Source organism: Haliotis cracherodii, unplaced genomic scaffold (assembly GCF_022045235.1).
Source record: "Haliotis cracherodii isolate W230 unplaced genomic scaffold, xgHalCrac1.p SCAF_2, whole genome shotgun sequence".
NCBI lineage: Eukaryota > Metazoa > Mollusca > Gastropoda > Lepetellida > Haliotidae > Haliotis > Haliotis cracherodii.
Genome location: NW_027266275.1, coordinates 57,601,445 through 57,620,020, shown reverse-complemented (window position 1 = coordinate 57,620,020; position 18,576 = coordinate 57,601,445). Strand labels below are relative to the sequence as shown.

The 18,576-nt window shown below is 39.0% G+C and overlaps 1 protein-coding gene across 10 annotated transcripts in view; it reads right to left on the bottom strand.

The window, feature by feature from the left end:
* The window catches only part of LOC139468276 (voltage-dependent T-type calcium channel subunit alpha-1G-like), a 96,493-nt gene that overhangs the window by 31,498 nt on the left and 46,419 nt on the right, over positions 1-18,576 (bottom strand). For 7 of the 10 annotated variants that reach the window (XM_071250137.1, XM_071250132.1, XM_071250138.1 and 4 more), the window contains 12 exons: positions 17,882-18,141; positions 17,291-17,535; positions 15,782-15,805; positions 14,063-14,399; positions 12,721-12,809; positions 11,864-11,987; positions 8,297-8,365; positions 7,279-7,463; positions 6,436-6,562; positions 5,548-5,682; positions 3,884-3,973; positions 3,325-3,541 (listed from right to left, as the gene is read on the bottom strand). In XM_071250137.1, coding sequence (XP_071106238.1) covers positions 3,325-3,541; positions 3,884-3,973; positions 5,548-5,682; positions 6,436-6,562; positions 7,279-7,463; positions 8,297-8,365; positions 11,864-11,987; positions 12,721-12,809; positions 14,063-14,399; positions 15,782-15,805; positions 17,291-17,535; positions 17,882-18,141 — 1,902 coding nt within the window. The remainder of the gene's footprint in view (positions 1-3,324; positions 3,542-3,883; positions 3,974-5,547; positions 5,683-6,435; positions 6,563-7,278; positions 7,464-8,296; positions 8,366-11,863; positions 11,988-12,720; positions 12,810-14,062; positions 14,400-15,781; positions 15,806-17,290; positions 17,536-17,881; positions 18,142-18,576) is intronic. The other 3 variants (XM_071250139.1, XM_071250133.1, XM_071250134.1) reach the window with 2 other exon arrangements.

Here is an 18,576-nt window from a genome sequence, read left to right as displayed (position 1 = left end):
CCAGGTGTCATTACTATTTGATAGTGTTTCATAAACACATGCCCATGATATAGTCGGAATCGTACAACCGACTCTGCTTTATGCAGAGATTTCTATTGGATATCGAAAGGGTTTTGTTGCTTTATTTATATATAATAAGTCAAGTCAAGTACTGGTGATACTGCCACTTAGTTTAAGCAGGAAAGTGAGTGAGTGAGTATGGTTTTACGCCGCTTTTAGCAATATTCCAGCAAAATCATGGCGGGGGACACCAGAAATGGGCTTCACACATTGTACCCATGTCGGGAATCGAACCCGGGTCTTCGGCGTGACAAGCCAACGCTTTAACCACTAGGCTACCCGACCGCCCCTTAAGCAGGAAAGTGTAACTTGATTGGAGACCTTTCTTTTAGCATTGTGTCATTCAAAGTGGAGCTGTGGTGGCAAGTGGGTCAAGGGTATATGTCATAATAAAATGGAGACATGGAACACTGGATCCTCATGGACACACATATTCTATATACTATGGCTCTGACCACTCAGATTTCAAAAATTCGGTCTCAAGGGTGTGATTACATTATGTTTTTCAAGTAAAATAGGATTCAAGCACCAAGAAATAGTATTAGTGGGATAACTGGATCAGCAAGTGTGTATTTTACATATAGGGTCAATTAATTACCCCTTGTCACAGAATCTCAAGGACTAAGTTCTGGTAATGTTAACACTTGTCTGAGATTCTTGTGATGATACCTCTGCATGGATAATCATATACCTTATTCGACGTAATAAGCACCCCGCTCTAATAAGAGCCCATGGCGATATTTGCATATATATTGGCTAGTGAACAATCCCAATTAGCCCCTTTCCGATTGATCTATGCACACAAAACTTATTCATTCGTGTATAATATGCATTCGTGTATAATATGCATTCGTGTATACTATGCATTCGTGTGTTATATGCACCTTGATTAAGGGGAATTAAATTCTGGAAAAATATATCTGTCGTGTATAATATGCACAGACTTTTCTTTTGTATCATTTCAGGCTGTCAGCATAAACCACGAAAATTACGATCTTTCAACTCTTTCACCAAAATTATATTCTAATAAGAGCCCCCTATTTCTCATTTTGAGAGTGCCCTGGGCGCTTATTACGTCGAATACGGTATGTAATCACAGTATGAGATGATCAAGTTGTTATCTATGATGAGAATGAAATATTTATCGCAAGGAGATTACAATGGAAGCCAATCATATAGACTTGAAAACTATAAGATGCTACTAAAAATTCAATAAGTTAGACATAAAATAGCGAGGCTTTTGATCTAGTTAAATCTATAAAAAACTGGTCAACCTACGTCTAAACACAGTTAAGGAAAACACAATTCACAGATTTCAAGGGACGTAAGTTTGTGTGAAACCAGGAACTCACATCTGGATAACGCAATCGATTAGATAGTGCCTTTTAGTCTGTGAAATATTCTTTCAAATTTGAAATGTGAAACAAGACATCAGTTTCAAAGATGATTTTTTCTCCAGTAAAATTAACTAAATGTACATCTCTCATGTACAGTGAGCCACTTTATTTCTATAACGATTTGACTTCCATTGTACTCTCCTTAAAGTGACATGTTTGTATAAAGGTGAATGACGGATGTGATGTTACAACCAAAGAGGTGAAACACATGAACAAAAACATGTCTGTGCCAATGTTAATAATCAAACAATGAAACGAACAAAAATCCTGCTTCAAACAGAAAATGATGAAAACAAGTACCATGTGTTAAAACTGTTCATGTGATTTGTTAAAGAAAGAAGAGAGGATTAATCAAATAAAATGCAACAACAACAAAACTCAATCATTTACAAAAATAAAAATCATGAAATCATGAAATAATGAACATGATGATTGGGTGATGTCCCTGAGTGTTAGTAATGCGAGCAAGTCAGCTTTCACAGATGATATGTGCAATAACCCAACCTCATTAAAATAAGATGTTTTACTCCGAAATGAAACCTCTCTGGGTGAAGATCTCACAACAAAACATGGAAGGCTGCGTCAGGTGAAACCCGAGCGAACTTTGACCCCCTCCTAAATGAAGGACGTGTGGGTTCTTGAGACAATCAGATGTCAGCTTACAGAAAAACAATTCTGCTCCATTTCTTTATTTACTTTTAATTTGGAATTTTCAGTTTTAACAACAGAAGACACACACACAACACAAATATTCCTTTGAAGGTACTACCTCGGGGGTGTAGATGCAATGGAGCTCAGAAATGACATAAAATTCCCACAAGGGTATGACAGCGTGGAACATTTGGAACTTTTAGTTAAGTTCATTTTCAAAATACAGCAGTCCGATATGCTGGACTGAATGCTTCGGTCACTCTTACAGAGAATTTAGAAGCCTCGATGCTGAGAGGCTGATGAGAAAGTTCACCTGACAGGTTCTTCCATAGAGGACAAGTCAGATCTGCATGAATAGAGGTACTGCATCACAGTAAGAGATCTTATTGTAATGAGATTGGGAATATCTCTCACTACACTACATCTATATCTTGCAGGGGTGGATTGGCCTTCAACTGACATGTCATACCGATTTCATTCATAAAACTTAACTTTTCAATACATATCTTCAATCAGATTGTCAAAATGTAAAAATTGTAATCAAATAAAATGAACTTGTACAACTTTAATAAAGATAAGATAAACACATGATTTGATAATTTGTGCTGCGAGAAAAGACAGCAACAGTTTTACAAATTAGAAAGATTGACATGTCCAGTTAAGATCTTTTCAGCATAAAATAATATAGTGCTTTGAGCAGTATCCTATTTTGTGATAAAATTGTGCATTCCTAAAAATACATGTAATTTACTTCAGGCAAGCATTCATGTAGAACTAAAACACATAACAAGGCTTTGGTAAGGTCTGCATCAGCAAGTAAAAGAGAGGGACTCAGCACACAACTTTGCTGAAGACCATGCCGTAAGTCCAACTACATTCTAAATAGGATGTAAAGAGTAGCTGGAGCAACAGAGATAGTAGAAGAAAATATAATAGTGCTATAACTTGTCTAAGATTTTAGACAGACAAGTTATGACAAGAATTAGGAAATTAGTTTTTAGTCTTAAAGAAAAGGAAGGATATGGGATCGCTAGTCAAGTATCAGATATTAGTTGAGAATTAGTAATGAATTGGAACTGTGTTATTGATGAAATATTCACATGAGAGAAAACTAGTTTTGTGCATGCAGCATTCAGTCTCATCATGAAATGGTGATGAAATTGAGTGAAATCAGCCTTGTTAATGTGGTCGCCAGACTCAGTAGGACAATACGAACCAGAGAGATTCTTAGGGTCCTCACTCTTTCGTTTACGTTCCAATTTCTGCTGGCGCTTTGCAGCTCGTACAGCTCGCTCTTCCATCTCTTGTGATTCTCGGCACTTGTGAAAGTTCTCTACCACAACGCCGACGAACATGTTCAAGACAAAGAATCCGACAAGCAGGAGGAAGGAAATGAAATACAATAATCGCCACTCGTTGTAGTTTTCTATTGGCTGCAATACAAAGTTAATGATATTTATGAATAACATCCCTAGAGAATAAAATGCAAAATTAGGTTAATTGAATTTGCTCCCTACTGTGACGTACATACAACATTAGATACAACTCGTCATGTCACTTTTTGTATAGATAAATCTGTTGTTCAGAATGGTATATATGCCACATATTATTGAAATACAACTGTAGAATGGTCATGTTTCACAAAGTCATCTATCGCTATGATTGCTTTGTTAAAATGGGCCCTGAACAGTTTTTAGCTTGCAAAATATTTATGATATTCTACAAATCAATTTGTCTATAGAAATGTTAACAAAATTTATCTTTTGTTTACTTACTTGTTCATCTATCCCAACAGCATCCAGTCCTGTATGCATGATGCTAACCCAGCCATCTTTTGATGCCAGAACAAACAGGGCCATTAATGCCTGCAATGATGGTAATGCAATGAGTGAGAGACATAGGGTTGAACAAAACGGTCGACATCTACCAATATTGCTTTACCCTTTTCCAGAAAGGCACCATGACAATGACTACTCAATCTCATTAAAATCAGATCTTAGTTCTTGCTATCTCTAAACAAAAATCTGAGGACATCCCATTACAGGTCATGTCAGAACGACTTTTCATCCGACCAATGAAAGCGTTGCTTACCAGATCATGAAAGTGACATTTGGAATGTGTTTTCTAGTCATGCAACCTCGAAAATGTTAAGACGGGGTATTCCGAAAGACAGTTACGACTGATTCCATCAAAATTATCGTCTATCTCTCGTTTCCGTGGGATAAACATTTGAATAGGGGAGGCGTTGCACAGTACGCGGGAAGCACTGCCATACAATCTCAACCATATATTAGACATTCCGGAATGTTCGTTTGTTCAGTTTTCAAAATTTTAATCGAGAACTGTGTCAACATATTTTTCAAGCTTAGTCTGAAATGGAAGTCGCAAGGTTGAAACGAGTGCCGTGAAGCACGAGAAAGCTGCTTTCTAATTGGCTGATGTCGACTTCTTGTTAGGCATTTCAGTGATCGGTCAAAGTTTGCGAAAGGTCGTTCGGACGTGACCTGTAATGGGATGTCCTCAGATCTTTGTTTAGCGGCAGCGAGAACTTAGATCTGATTTTAATGAGATTGATGACTACTGTGTCAGTATCAAAGTGAAGGGTGGATTGCAACAACCAGTCTTGCTTACAATGTCTACCTATAGAGCACACTGGGTGGCAACAAAATGGCGGGTGAACTCTTTCACCCTGATAGGGTTTTACCCAACACATTTTATTGTGTCCTATATGCATACAAATCAAGAATGGATGCGAATAATATGTACTCTGAATCCCCTTATGCCTGTGTGAATCATCAAAAGTAGTTCAATTGCCGGTCATGTTTAACCCACATTTCAATTCAACTAACAAAACAATCAAAGTTCACAGTGTCTGTTTATGACTTTCTGCACTCAAATAATTGTTTTAAACAAGGAAATTACCTTTTGACATACCCTTATCTGAGATTTTATAGATTGTTTTTGAGAATTTGCAGAAAACCAAAGAGTCGATAATGTGAAAATTCTGTCAATTATTTGTATCGTTGTAACCAACTTATTGGAAACCATACTCAGGGTACTTGAAAGGGTTTGCCAACAGATTTAGATAAGTTAGAGTGAGTGAGTGAGTTGTGTTTAACGCTGCTTTTAACAGTATTACAGTTATATCACGGCATGTCAGTTTAATGTGGAGGAAAGCCCGAAGTGATGCAGGTTTAAGACGTTTACCACTTCGGTGAAACCCACGAGCACGGGTATGGTGCTGACAAACCTAGAAACATAATCGGGGCGAACCGGGATTCGAACCAACAATCATAGGTTTCTGGCGTGCCCAAGGGACGCAACTCTGCACAGCAAATTGTGGCGCCTCAGACGACTGGGCCACCCGTGCCCCCTAGATAAGTTAGAATGACTATACAGGAAGTCTTGTTTGTACAATGCCAGGATGTGGTCTGTTTACCTGACCCAGGTTGTCAAAGTTGTATTTCCGATTGATCCAGATGAAGCGTGTGTCGTTTTGACACTGTGTCCGGTTCCTGATGTCCTTGACAAGCCCCGGTGGGCCTTTACAGTAGTAGAATGTGCCCTTGAACAGCTGAAACACAGACAACAGTCAACTGTCAAACAATGCCATACCAACACAGAGTTTCACATGACGTTTAAGACTACCACTGATTAATAACTATCAATGGTTCTACATCTTACTACTAGAGATTATGGATCAAATCATTAGAAAAGTCTGCCAATGTTCACTGTATGATTTACAGCACACTTCTACATCTCTGATTGGCTACCAGTTGTAAAAAAACTAAAACCTTAACACTTTTCTCTTCCTTAATCACTATTTTCTTCCAAAAATCTATACTTATTTTCATAGATTTAAGATTGAAAAGAAAAAAGTTACAGGTACTTGGAAATGAAATGACAGCCCCCATGAGACAGCTACCATATTTAGTTTTTGATCTGGAATCTTATTCCAAGTTCCCTTTCAATGACATAATGCATGTTTAGAGAAATAATAACATCATCATAGTGAAACACCGATAATTCAGACCCTGAGAATGATATTGTCTGGATTAACAGGGTTATATTTTCTCTGGCGCCAACGTTTTAAACAAATATTCTTGCCCACTTAAATAAATGCTGAGTACGATATTTGCTGTGGGTTATTGATATATACATTATGGTGATCCTCAGTTCTAAACCCTCCAGTTATGTACGAGGAAACATTCCAGCATTATGAGCTGTTCTTCAAATATCATCCAGCTATACAAACGTATATTTTGAAATGCTTAATGATGAAGTTAAATTTATATGAACTTGTATTTAACAATGTTGATGGCCTTACTTGCACTCCAAGAATTCCAAAGATGATGAAAAATGTACAACAGATGAGAACGATGTTTCCGATGGGACGAAGTGATGATAGTAGTGTCTGTACAACTAGTTTCAGGCCAGGGGCTCGGCTGATGACTCTGAAATGAACCAACGATTATATTAACATCCTCTTCATCTTGAAACAGTGATAAAATTCAAAGAAAAAATAAATGATGCAGATGCATAACCGACAAAATAAAATAGGAGAACAAAGTTTGTTGTTTGACAGTGAACTCAGGAATATTACAGCTATATGATAAAGCCCTGTAAATAATTGAGTCTGGACCAGACAATCCAATGTTTGATATTGTGAACAATGATACTTGCTGTCACCGATTGATTTGATTATGTTTTACCGACCAGCATAGGTTGCTGGTGGTCAGTTTAGTTAAGTAAGTTCAGTTCAGTTCAGTTCAGGGGGGAGGGGGGGGGGGGGGGGGGGGGGGAGGGAAGAGAAAGGGTCGGTGAGAGGGAGATAAATAGTTAATTGAAATTAATGAATATATAAATAAATAAAAAAAAAATAAAATAAATGGCTCCACAAATCATATTTGAAAAGAAAAATGGATGAAAATATAATAATTAATCACTTCTAATGCCTTGCCTTTCAAAAATTCAAACAGTGACAATTTTTTCAGTTTTTGGAAAGCTGTATAACCATACATTCAAGCATGCTTCTGTAGTTCCTCTGATAGGATTGGGATAAAATGTTAATTTCTCACCTGGCCATTGGATTCTATCTAAATGTAAAGTTATTAATATATTTTCAATTTCTCAAATGATCTTGGCACTGCCACCTTCTTGTCACACGAACCTGAGTGGTCTCAAAGTACGGAGCAGCCTGAAGACTCGCAGGATGCCGAAGATTCTAGGACTGCTGTTAGCGACGAGAGAGATGAGAATATCGACAAGGGAGATAATCACCAGGAATCCATCCATCACGTTCCAACCACTCTTCAGATAGGCATGCTTACCCACAAAGAAACCCTTAGCTATAACCTGAAATGCAATATATTTTTAATTTAGTTGCTGACAAAAATATAAATCTTTCTAAATAGGAACACTTTTATTACATCTGCATCTAATCATAGAAAGAATAAACAAATACCATAAAAACTTGTAAAAATGTATTTATAGAAAAATACTCATTTTGATTTATAATAGCTAGATTTAAGTACTTTAGTATTAAGGAAGTATTGATTAAATTAATCAGGAGCTCATCTTACACTTAATAATCATCATCATCGTCATCATAGTAATAATGATAAGCGACAAAACTCTTTCCATATCCACTAGAAATCTCTGCATAAAGCAGAGTCGATTGTATGGTTCCGACTGTATCATGAGCATGTGTTTATGTTCACTATCAAATAGTAATGATACCACAGGAAACAGGCTTCAACAGGACTTATCGCTTGCCTGAGATCAAGCGATGTCTCTCAAGAGATACAGCTTCAGTGAAATTGCATCACACTGCTTTGCAGACCACTGTGATGACAATGGGTAGACATCACTAATATCTTTGCCACTGAAGCTGGTGAGCTGTACTATTTACAATCAAGACACTGGTTTATACTGTTTACAAAATGGAAAGTCGGAAGAATGATTTTGTATGATAAACAGAATCTCATCATCATGTCTAACAAGCTAAAATATATCAAAAGTCATTGATAAAAGTAAAAATATCCTTTTCAAGCCTGAGATATATTCAACTTTTATCAACTTGTCTTGATATATTTGATTCTGCAAGACACAAGAGTGAGAATCTCTATGTAATTAACAACGAAATTGACGATGAAATTAACGATGAAATTAATGTGAAATCAACATACCTTGAGCACCATTTCAATTGCAAATATGACAGTGAAGACATAGTTGGATATTGTGAGAAACTGACGCTCCTGAAGAAAAGAAGAAGACAGTTATTAATACATGACATAATATTCCTAAAGGATGTTAGAATAAGAGTAAATATCAGAATAATACAACAAGGCAAGGTTTATTTACTACACTATGACAGAGTGATGTTCATTTCATGTTCCACTGGTGAGAGTTTCTTTTCACATCACAAGAGTTATTCAAATAGTTACCATAGCAATATTTAAAAAATATCTATAAATAATACCTTTGGTACTTTGATTTCATATTGACAAAATATAAAAGCATTCAAATTAGTTTATTCTTAAAAATATGTGAACATTGGCACGCCCAAGGAGCACACATTTTCACAGAACTGGTAAAATGGAAATAGTCCTTGCAAGAACCAAACCCAAAGGTTCCAAAAATCTCTGATGCACTTTTATCTGACAAAACATGACATTTGGAGAGGCATTCCATTTGAGGTGGGGATTGAGGCAAGGCTGAAACCACTAGCTATTTATGAACAACCACAATAAACCAAGTGAACTATTAATTAATTCATTGTGTATGAATCTGTGGCCATTCCATCACGTCCATAACCTGAGGTCCCCCAGCTAGTCTACAGAAGCAATGGCAAGTCTTACACATAGAAATAATGGTCAATGATGTCAACTTGTAAACATGCTTAACTACGGATAGTTGGTTGGTTGGTTGGTGTGTTGTTTCACACCGCACTCAGCAAGATTCCAGCTATATGAAGGTGTTCTGAAAATAACTGAGTCCTGACCAGACAATCAAGTGATTGATATCATGAGCATCTATCCACGCAATTGGAATACGATGACATGTACAAACCTAGTCAGCGAGCCTGACTACCCGATCCTGTTAGTCGCCTTTTACGACAAGCATAGTCGCCTATTACGGCAAGTATGGGTTGCTGAAGACCTCTTCTTCCCCGCATCTTCACAGGTCTTAACTACGGCCATTGTTCATAAGGTATGAGGACATAATCTCATCAATAAATATTGGGAATTGATGCAGTCAGTAATCATCCAGTAACATAATGGTGACCCGTAAATAATCAAGTATTTACCAGGCAAACCAGTGATGGAAAGCATGAGCAACATTCCAGATCAAAGTGGTTACGTAACACACAATTTGCCACAGAGACTGACCTCGTGATCAGTCATTTTTGGTTTCCATTCATTGTAAACAAAGAATCAACATTTCAGTTGGCTCTTATATATATGACTGACTCTTGAATTGAACATGTTTGACTTTGGAGATAACAACAAAAATTAACTGCCCAATTAAATCTCCAAAACCATTACGAGTAATTGAGTAAGTAGTTATTGCCCAACGCCGCATCAACAAACTTGCAGCTATTTGTGGCGAGCTGTTACGAGTAAATACACAGATAAGAATAATCTTCGGGTACCAAAAGCACAACTTTCTGCTCAATTTTCCAAACTATACAATATTCCAGGCAAACCATGCATGATCTTCAAGCTGTTTGCAAAATTAACAAAACAAATGACTTCAAACACTTCATAAAATCTGTCATCTAGCAAATGTTTACCTGATAAGAAACCTGAAAAGAGTTTAATACAGGGTGCAAAGTCAATAAAAACTCAAGCCCATAAAAGAAGTCATTTGAAGAGAACCAGATGCGAAAAATCAAGGGTTTGAATGGTTTCATATCAAATGTACATGTATGGTTAATAAAATTCTCTTAACTGGATACCAAAACAAGAACATTTTATGAGGGACAGAAAAAACCCAGACAAATAAAGGAAACAAAACTGCCAGGAAAAAGAGTGAGTGAGTGAGTGAGTTGGGTTTAACGCCGCTTTTAACAGTATTCCAGTCATATCACGGCTTGTCAGCTTGATGTGGGAGGAAAGCCCGAAGTGATGCAGGTCTCAGCCGTTTACCACTTCGGTGAAACCCACGAGCACGGGTATGGTGCTGACAAACCTAGAAACATAATCGGGGCGAACCGGGATTCGAACCCACAATCATAGGTTTCTGGCGTGCCCAAGGGACGCAACTCTGCACAGCGAATCGCGGGACAGGAAAAAGAGTGAGTGAGTATGGTTTTATGCCGCTTTTAGCAATATTCCAACAATATCACGGCGGGGGACACCAGAAATGGGCTTCACACATTGTACCCATGTCGGGAATCGAACCCGGGTCTTCGGCGTGACGAGCGAACGCTTTAACCACTAGGCTACCCGACCGCCCGAGAGGAAAAATAAAAAAGGTGAAATAGTTTATAAAAGAAAAGGCCTTGCCCAGGTTTCCTATCTGTGCTATTTTTCTTCTACCTCCACTCATATCATATTTCCACGAATTGTGACATTCTTTAGTTTACTCAATGCCACAGCAAAAATTGAAAAAAAATTGAAAAGTCTGTCCGTATGATAATTGCCCTTCTTTAAGAGGCATTTAGAAGTTTAGGTGTCCAAGTAAGGATAAGACTGAGATCAGGGCCCCGTTCCACAAAGCAATCGTAACTACAATCAATCTTAGAGACTTACGTCGATTCTAAAATTGTCAACCGTTCCACAAAGCGATCTTAGGGCGAAGGTAACTTTACAAGTTCTTAAGTAGCCGGTCTTAACAAAGATCGGAATCTTCACGCATAAAGATACGAAATTTTCCCTTGGAGTGGCCTCCCTTGGTCATGTTTAGCAGACGACGCATTTCCTTGCACACCATAATAAAAGTCACCATCTTTGTTGTTATGGTACAATATTTAAGATCGATTTTAGCAATCCTAAGTTGGTCCGGAGCAACTTAGCATTTTGATCTTAACTTACAACTCTCTTAGTTAAGATTGCTTTGTGGAACGGGCGGCTGATCGTAACAAAAATTTAAGATCGCATACTTAGTGAATTACAATCAACTTAGCCCTAAGATCGCTTTGTGGAACGGGGCCCAGGCATACACAAAACTTCTTTCATTACCTTTATGTACATATTTATATGGCCATCTGGATCCAGAAACAGGACTTTCAAAAAAATGTTTTTGTGTCACATTTCATCTCTTGATGATTTGGGATGTTGTATACTGGATGTAAAAATGACTGGACTTAAGAGTCAGTATTTAAACCCTATTTGTTTAAATTTCACTTACTTTATATATACCAGTGATGGCATTGTTGGACTTCACACATATACTTAATTTGGGAATCGAACCTGGGACTTTTACATGACATGCAACACAAAGGTTTAGGATGTGTAACAAAATTCAGATTATTGCATGACCCAAGATAACGGTCATCATAGTCAATAAGTGAGTTAGTTAGTGAGTTAAGTTTAGTGCTGCTTTTAGTAACATTCAAGCCGCAAGGGACACCAGATTGGGTTTTACACATTGTACCCATATTGGAAAGGGCTTTTGGTGGGAATGCTTTAACCACTATGCTTGCCAACTGTGCTGCATGGTCCATGAGATCTCCTCAGAGGTGGTAGAAGGATAGTAGAGTGTAGCAGAGTGGACATTGGATATAAGGTGTATTCCCTACCACTACTTACCACACTCTCGGGTGGAATGTCCGGTCTCTCCATGGCGAGCGTAATGCAGTTGAGAGCGATAAAGAACAACACTGAGTTGTCGAACCACTTCCGCGAGATCAGATGGTGACACACTTTCCTCAAGCTGAAACATAGGACTCTAATATTACCCACGGGGCACAGATACAGGGGATGTTATTCTTGGCAATTCTCACTGAGTACCGTAAGTTTCGCTGCACACTGATTGAGCTGATGTCTCAACTGGAGATGAGGAAACCCTCATTTTCTCAGAAAAAGAATGTGTAAAATAACAAATAACCTACTTGTAACTTGAAATTACAAATTACCTGTCCTTTGCAAATTAAAAGTGAGAGTTCCTCGCCAAGGTTTAGAACTTAATTAACTTTGGACTGATATATCCATAACTCCTCAGAGCTTGCAGGTTATTCTCTAACGAATGCGCCACAACAAATTAATTAGATTTTTTTAAAGTTTTGAAAAATTCCAAGGTGGAAACCTGAAGCAAAAACCTTCTTAGGAAGAAGTACTTCACAGCATATGTTTATTAAGTACAGAAAGAATTGTTCCCAATTGCATACTTCTTCCAATGAAAGTGTATAAATCCAATTTCTGTAGAGCAGATTATAGTGAGTGAGTGAGTGAATATTTCTAAACATCGCATCAGCAATTTTGCATTTATTCGTGGCGAGAGCAGATTATAAGCTGTTACCTAAAACAGACATCATGTTGTATGCACTATATGCAGTGTGATCGGTCGTAACACGGTTTACAGTGAATTCATGTAACATCACGTCTAAATGGCTGCCCAGGTTTTTTGTAGCAAGCGGAATAAACCACACGGACCCGAGTGTACTTACAGGTTGTCCATGGACATGAGGTAGAGGCTGTATTCTTTTCGAGTTTTGAAACATCCTTTCGGCTCTGGTAACCATGAACAGTTCCAGTCCTGAAGAATACAAACACATAATGTCTAAGGACTGTTTAATGAATAAATATACTGAACATTTTAACTAAAATGGGCTACAAATGGAACATATCTTGTAAGTGTAGCAGGGCGTGGAGTCATCCCACAGATGACATCCTTACCTTGTAAGTGTAGCAGGGCATGGAGTCATCCAACAGATGACATCCTTACCTTGTCAGCTTTCTGACAGGGTTAACCTGTTTGGTCATGTAGACAAGGCGTCCAACCTCTGATCAGAAGGTCCGTGATTCGAATCCCATCACGGGACTCGGAAATTGTATGGCCGCTACATTGGCGCCCAACGTGGGGCTGAGCACGTTCATATTAAATTTGAGCTAAATAAGCCTCAGTACGCTACTATGCGGCCCGGTACGTGCCTTCTGTTGACGAGGGAGTATGTAGCAGGGTGTGGAGTCATCCCACAGATGACATCCTTACCTTGTCAGCTTGCTGACGGGGTTAACCTCTTTGGTCATGTGGACAAGGCATCCGACCTCGGATCAGAAGGTCCGTGGTTCAAATCCCATCACGGGACTCGGAAATTTTATGGCCGCTACATAAGCAGGAACAGTTTCAGACTTACGTACATGAAAGACTGAACATTTCAATTCCTGAAGTGTTGATTTATAATGTTCTCACATCCTTAATAGTCAACAGATGTACATTCAATAAGCAGATTGATGAGTAAACTCAAATTGCAAATGACCCTTGGCCATCTTGCAATACGCCACAAGATGAGAGAGTGAGTGTTGTTGAACGCTGCTCTGAACAATATTTCAGTTATTTGATATTATCATGGCATCTCACCTTATATAGGGAGATCGTAGCTGATACAGGTGTTAGATGTTTACCACTTTGTATGGTGCTTACAAACTAAGAAACAGAAACAGGGTAACTGTGATTCGAACCCATGATCATAGGTTATTGGCAAGCTGAGGGATGCAACTCTGCACAGTGATTTGTGTCGGCTTAGACGACTGGCTATCTGCTCTCAGTAGAGTGAGTGAGTGAGTGAGTTTGGTTTAACGCCACTTTTAACAGTATTCCAGTTATATCGCGGCGTGTCAGCTTAATGTGGGAGGAAAGCCCGAAGTGATGCAGGTCTTAGACGTTTACCACTTCGGTGAAACTTACGAGCACGGGTATGGTGCTGACACACCTAGAAACATAATCGGGGTGACCGGGATTCGAACCCAGCTCCCAGTAGAGGGAGGCAGTGTGGGGAGTATACTTACTGTCTCATCAATGGCATCTGGATCCTCCTCTCCTTCAAAGTCTTCCTTATCACTGCTGACCTTGACCTCAGGGGGATCACTCAGGTTGTTAGGCTTGTACTCCTCCTTGGATGCTCCACTCCCCATGGAGTTGAGAGTTCGGTGACTTGTGAACGAGTTCTGCCGACTGAGCTCAAAGGAGTTGCAAATACTGCGACTGCTACTGACGGAGTTGTTGCGACTCCAGCTATGGTTGCTCTTGATGGAGTTCTTGGGCGTTAGCGCCTTGTGACCCTTGATTGAATTCTGGGGACTAAGTGTTCTTTGGTTGTTGAGGGGTGGATGGCCATTACAATCACTGAAAACAATGATGTCATACTTTCATCAACCAAAAACCCCAAACTGAACATGACCACAGATGTTGACAATCTATGACTTTTGGTATAACTATGTTTCTTACCAGCTTAAGAACTTCTTAGATGTTTTCTGCAACATGACAGCCTATCTTGCTGATTTGCCACATTAAAGGCCTTTTTACTGTCAGCTAAAACTGTATCTGCGTTAAGTTAATTATCAGCACTATTTCAGCTATATATATTCTGCAATATTTCAGCTTCATATATGCTGTTAGAATCCAATCTGTTTCAAACCATCTTACAAAAACATCAGGACACACGTCTAGTGACACTTAACCACCATTGTGCCCATCCAATACACATGGGTCAAATTTGTCCTGAATACCTATGATTATAATGATGGAAATATGATTGATTAGCTTCAATATGAAACAATATGAGGATGTTAGCAGACGTCATAATTAGTATGGTTACATGCAAATCTGATATTAATGTTTTCATGCTTTGAAGAAATTCTTTTATTGTTTCCATTTCAGAATAAAGACACTAGGCGGTAGTGGAACTAATCAAATTCATGCCATTTGGAGGATTTAAACACAGGGGGAGGGAGGGTCACATAAGACAATCCACCACAGAATTATGATTATCTACAACACAAGCCAGGACAACAATAGCACTTGGACAGAAAATAATATCACTAGACAAATACAACACACACACTAAACATAACTATTTTCTCATATTTCTTAAAATATCCAATTATTACTTTACTCAATTGCCCATCACTGAAACACAGGTTACTTAAACTTAGTTCCCAATATGCCTCTGTTCATACAGCAGTGAAAGGATACCTTGTAATATGACAGCTTGGTTTGTATACTCCCCAGGGAGTTGGGAATTTTTTTTTTGAGATTGACCCAAAGACTGGGATAATAATGTAGTGACATCAGCATTCACTTGGAGAATGCAATCTGATATATCATAAACTTCATATAAAAATCATTGTATATCATTTAAAATGTTTGTTTGTTTGTTGTTGAACGCCGTACCCAGCAATATTCCAGCTATATGACGACGGTCTGTAAATAATCAAGTCTGGACAGGCAATCCTGAGATTGACATGAGCATCGATCCATGCAATTTGGATAAAATGACATGCATCAACCAAGACAGTGAGCCTAACCACCTGATAGTCGCCTCTTATGTCAAGCATGGGTTGCTGAAGACCTATTCTACCCCGAATCTTCACGGGTCTACTTGAAATGTTCTACTGCTACCTGATAATGAAACCTTCCACACTACAACTGATGAACAAAACTGGGAATGTGTCACTATGGGTGGGTCATGCTACCAACTGAACAACAGAAGCATGCAGATTCAATACCTGAAGAAATATGTGACAGAGTAGCTGAAATGAACATATGACAGTTTGCAAGAGACAAGGCATTGATTGACATATACATTCTCTACAGTGATGATGAGAGTGAGGTGGCTACTGATGAGGATGAATACTGATACAGATATTTGCTAAGTCATCATCAGTCACTTATATACACAATAATAACCACACTCTAACAATAGTTACATGAGATTTAGAATTTCTATAATTTCATTTCTGATAGACCGTATTTGACGTAATGAGCTCCCAGGGTGCTCTCAAAATTAGAAATAGGGGGCTCTTATTAGAATATTATTTTGTCGAAAAAAACAGAGTTGAAAGATAAATTCTGTGGTTTATGCGGACAGCCTGAAATGTTTATATACGAGAGATACATTTTTCCAGAATTTAATTGCCCATAATTAAGGGTGCATATAACACACGAGTGCGTATTATACGCGAATAAATAAGTATTGTGTACATTGATCAATTGGAAAGGGTGCTAATTGGGATTGTTCACGATCCAATATATTAGCAAATATCGCCGTGGGCGCTTATAGAGCGAGGCGCTTATTACGTCGAATACGGTAACCTTTTTCCCATTTATTCGTATCAAAGTACACTCTTCCTGATGATTGTTAATGTAAATAATAGATTATTATCAACATTTCAAAAGGGGTTATTTTTATAAGTGTGAATGAAATTATTCTACCCCATGAAAAATAAGACCTTTAGCATGAAAAACTAATCAGTAACTTGATAGAATTCTTCATAAAAAATGAGGACTAGCATATAATTCAGTTTTGCCAACGAATGATATTTAGGGTTCACAACATTGTCTTCCTTAAAAAACATTTGAGTTTTTTCTATATGTGATATGTGTGTGTGTGTGTGTGTGGACCCCACAGTCACTCGGCACTCTGTAAATAGTTGAAGCTGGACCAGACAAACCAGTGACTAGAAGTATGAATAATGACCCATACCACTGAGGCAGGTGACACATAATAAGCCAGGTCAACCTGTCTGACCACCAAATCCTCATTTCAATGCCGCACTCAGCAATATTCCAGCTTTACAACAGCACTTATGAGTGAGTATGGTTTTACGCCGCTTTTAGCACTATTCCAGCAATATCATGGTGGGGGACACCAGAAATGTTCTTCACACATTGTACCCATGTCGGGAATCGAACCCGGGTCTTCAGCGTGACGAGCGAACACTTTAACCACTAGGCTACCCGACCGCCCACAGCACTTATGACAAGCCCGGGTTGCTGAAAACCAATTCTAACCCAGGACCTCACGGGGTCAGTTCTAATGGCAAGCATGAGGTACCCTGGGAACCATGTTTCCTTGCAATCCCAAAAGGATTGCTCAGGATTTGTGATTGTAGTTAATATTATTATGTATACTCTCTCTAAAAATGTTCTATATTCAAACAAGGTTTGGCGAAGAAGCAGGGACATTACGTTGATGCTGACTAATTTCGAGTGTACAGTTGGAAAGTGACATTTACCCATGGTTGTTGGGGGTGCGGGGGGTTCCTGGTGTGTAGGTGGGGGACTGAGACTGATTCAGTGTAAACACATCGTCGTCGAGATCGTCGCCACTGTCGGACTGGCTGTCTACAACAAGACTGGTCTTCTCAGCATCACGGCGCCGATGTTTTAGGCGCCAACTGCTGCTGCGCTGACTTCCACGGCTACTGGTCCGGCGAAGTTTGGGCGAGGGTCGGGGAGAACCTCGGAAACTGAGGCTTGTCTGTGGAAGAGAGGCATCATGGTATATCTACATCACAATGGTTAATATTTCAAATGTAGCTCTTATGGATAAATAAATCACAATTGCGATGTTGTGTTCTGGATTTCTGAATTCTTTAAAACAAATCTTCACCTCAAAATTGCCTGACCTATCAGCTGTAGAACTGAGGAAATACATGTTTATTTATTACCTACGAGCGCAAACATATCGAGATTCATAAAAATCATATGTGCCCTAGGATCATATCACATCATGAGACAATAGTGTATTTTTTCCGTCATCTAAACGGCATTGTTGGCGTCATTCGAATCTTATTGTGATGTGAGATCCAATACCAGCTTCTTACCGATGTTCGCTCTGATTCTACAGAAAGCGTGCTACGTTGAATACTACGGCCCATGGATACAGCAAGCTTGTTGTTGATATCTTTAAGAGCACTCTCATTGGGTGATCCCTGAGGCGTGGCCATGGGCGTGGCTGCGGTGTGTGTTATGATTGGTGGATTCAGTGGGCCATCTGGTTGTTGCGGCTGCGCCGTCAAAACCTGCGCTGTGTTATCCTCCTTGGTGACTGCGACTGGAGGGGGAAGGGCAAGCATCTTCTTCTCTGAAAAACCAAGGATTCGTGTCTTTACTTAAAATACAATATTTCATCTTGTTTGATACTATTCAAATTTAAACATATATTTTTATGGAGAGGCGAGGTGAAATGGGGTTTAACGTCACATCCAATATTATTACACTTATATAGCGACATGCATGCATGTGTGTGTGGTACTGGTATGGAGTGATGCCGATTTACAGTGCTAGCTCACTGAGATAACATGCCGCAGTTTAACATGAATACCCCACTCAGACACAGTACACTGACTCCGAGCCGACCAGTCCTTGTTTTTAGCCCCTTCATGTCAAGCACCAGACAGGGTAACAACAAGTGCCATCTTTTAACATCTTTGGCATGACCGAACCCTGAACCTTCCGCTCTCTGTGGGCGGACGCTCTACCACTAGACCATGGAGGCGGTCTTTTTATGGAGAAATAT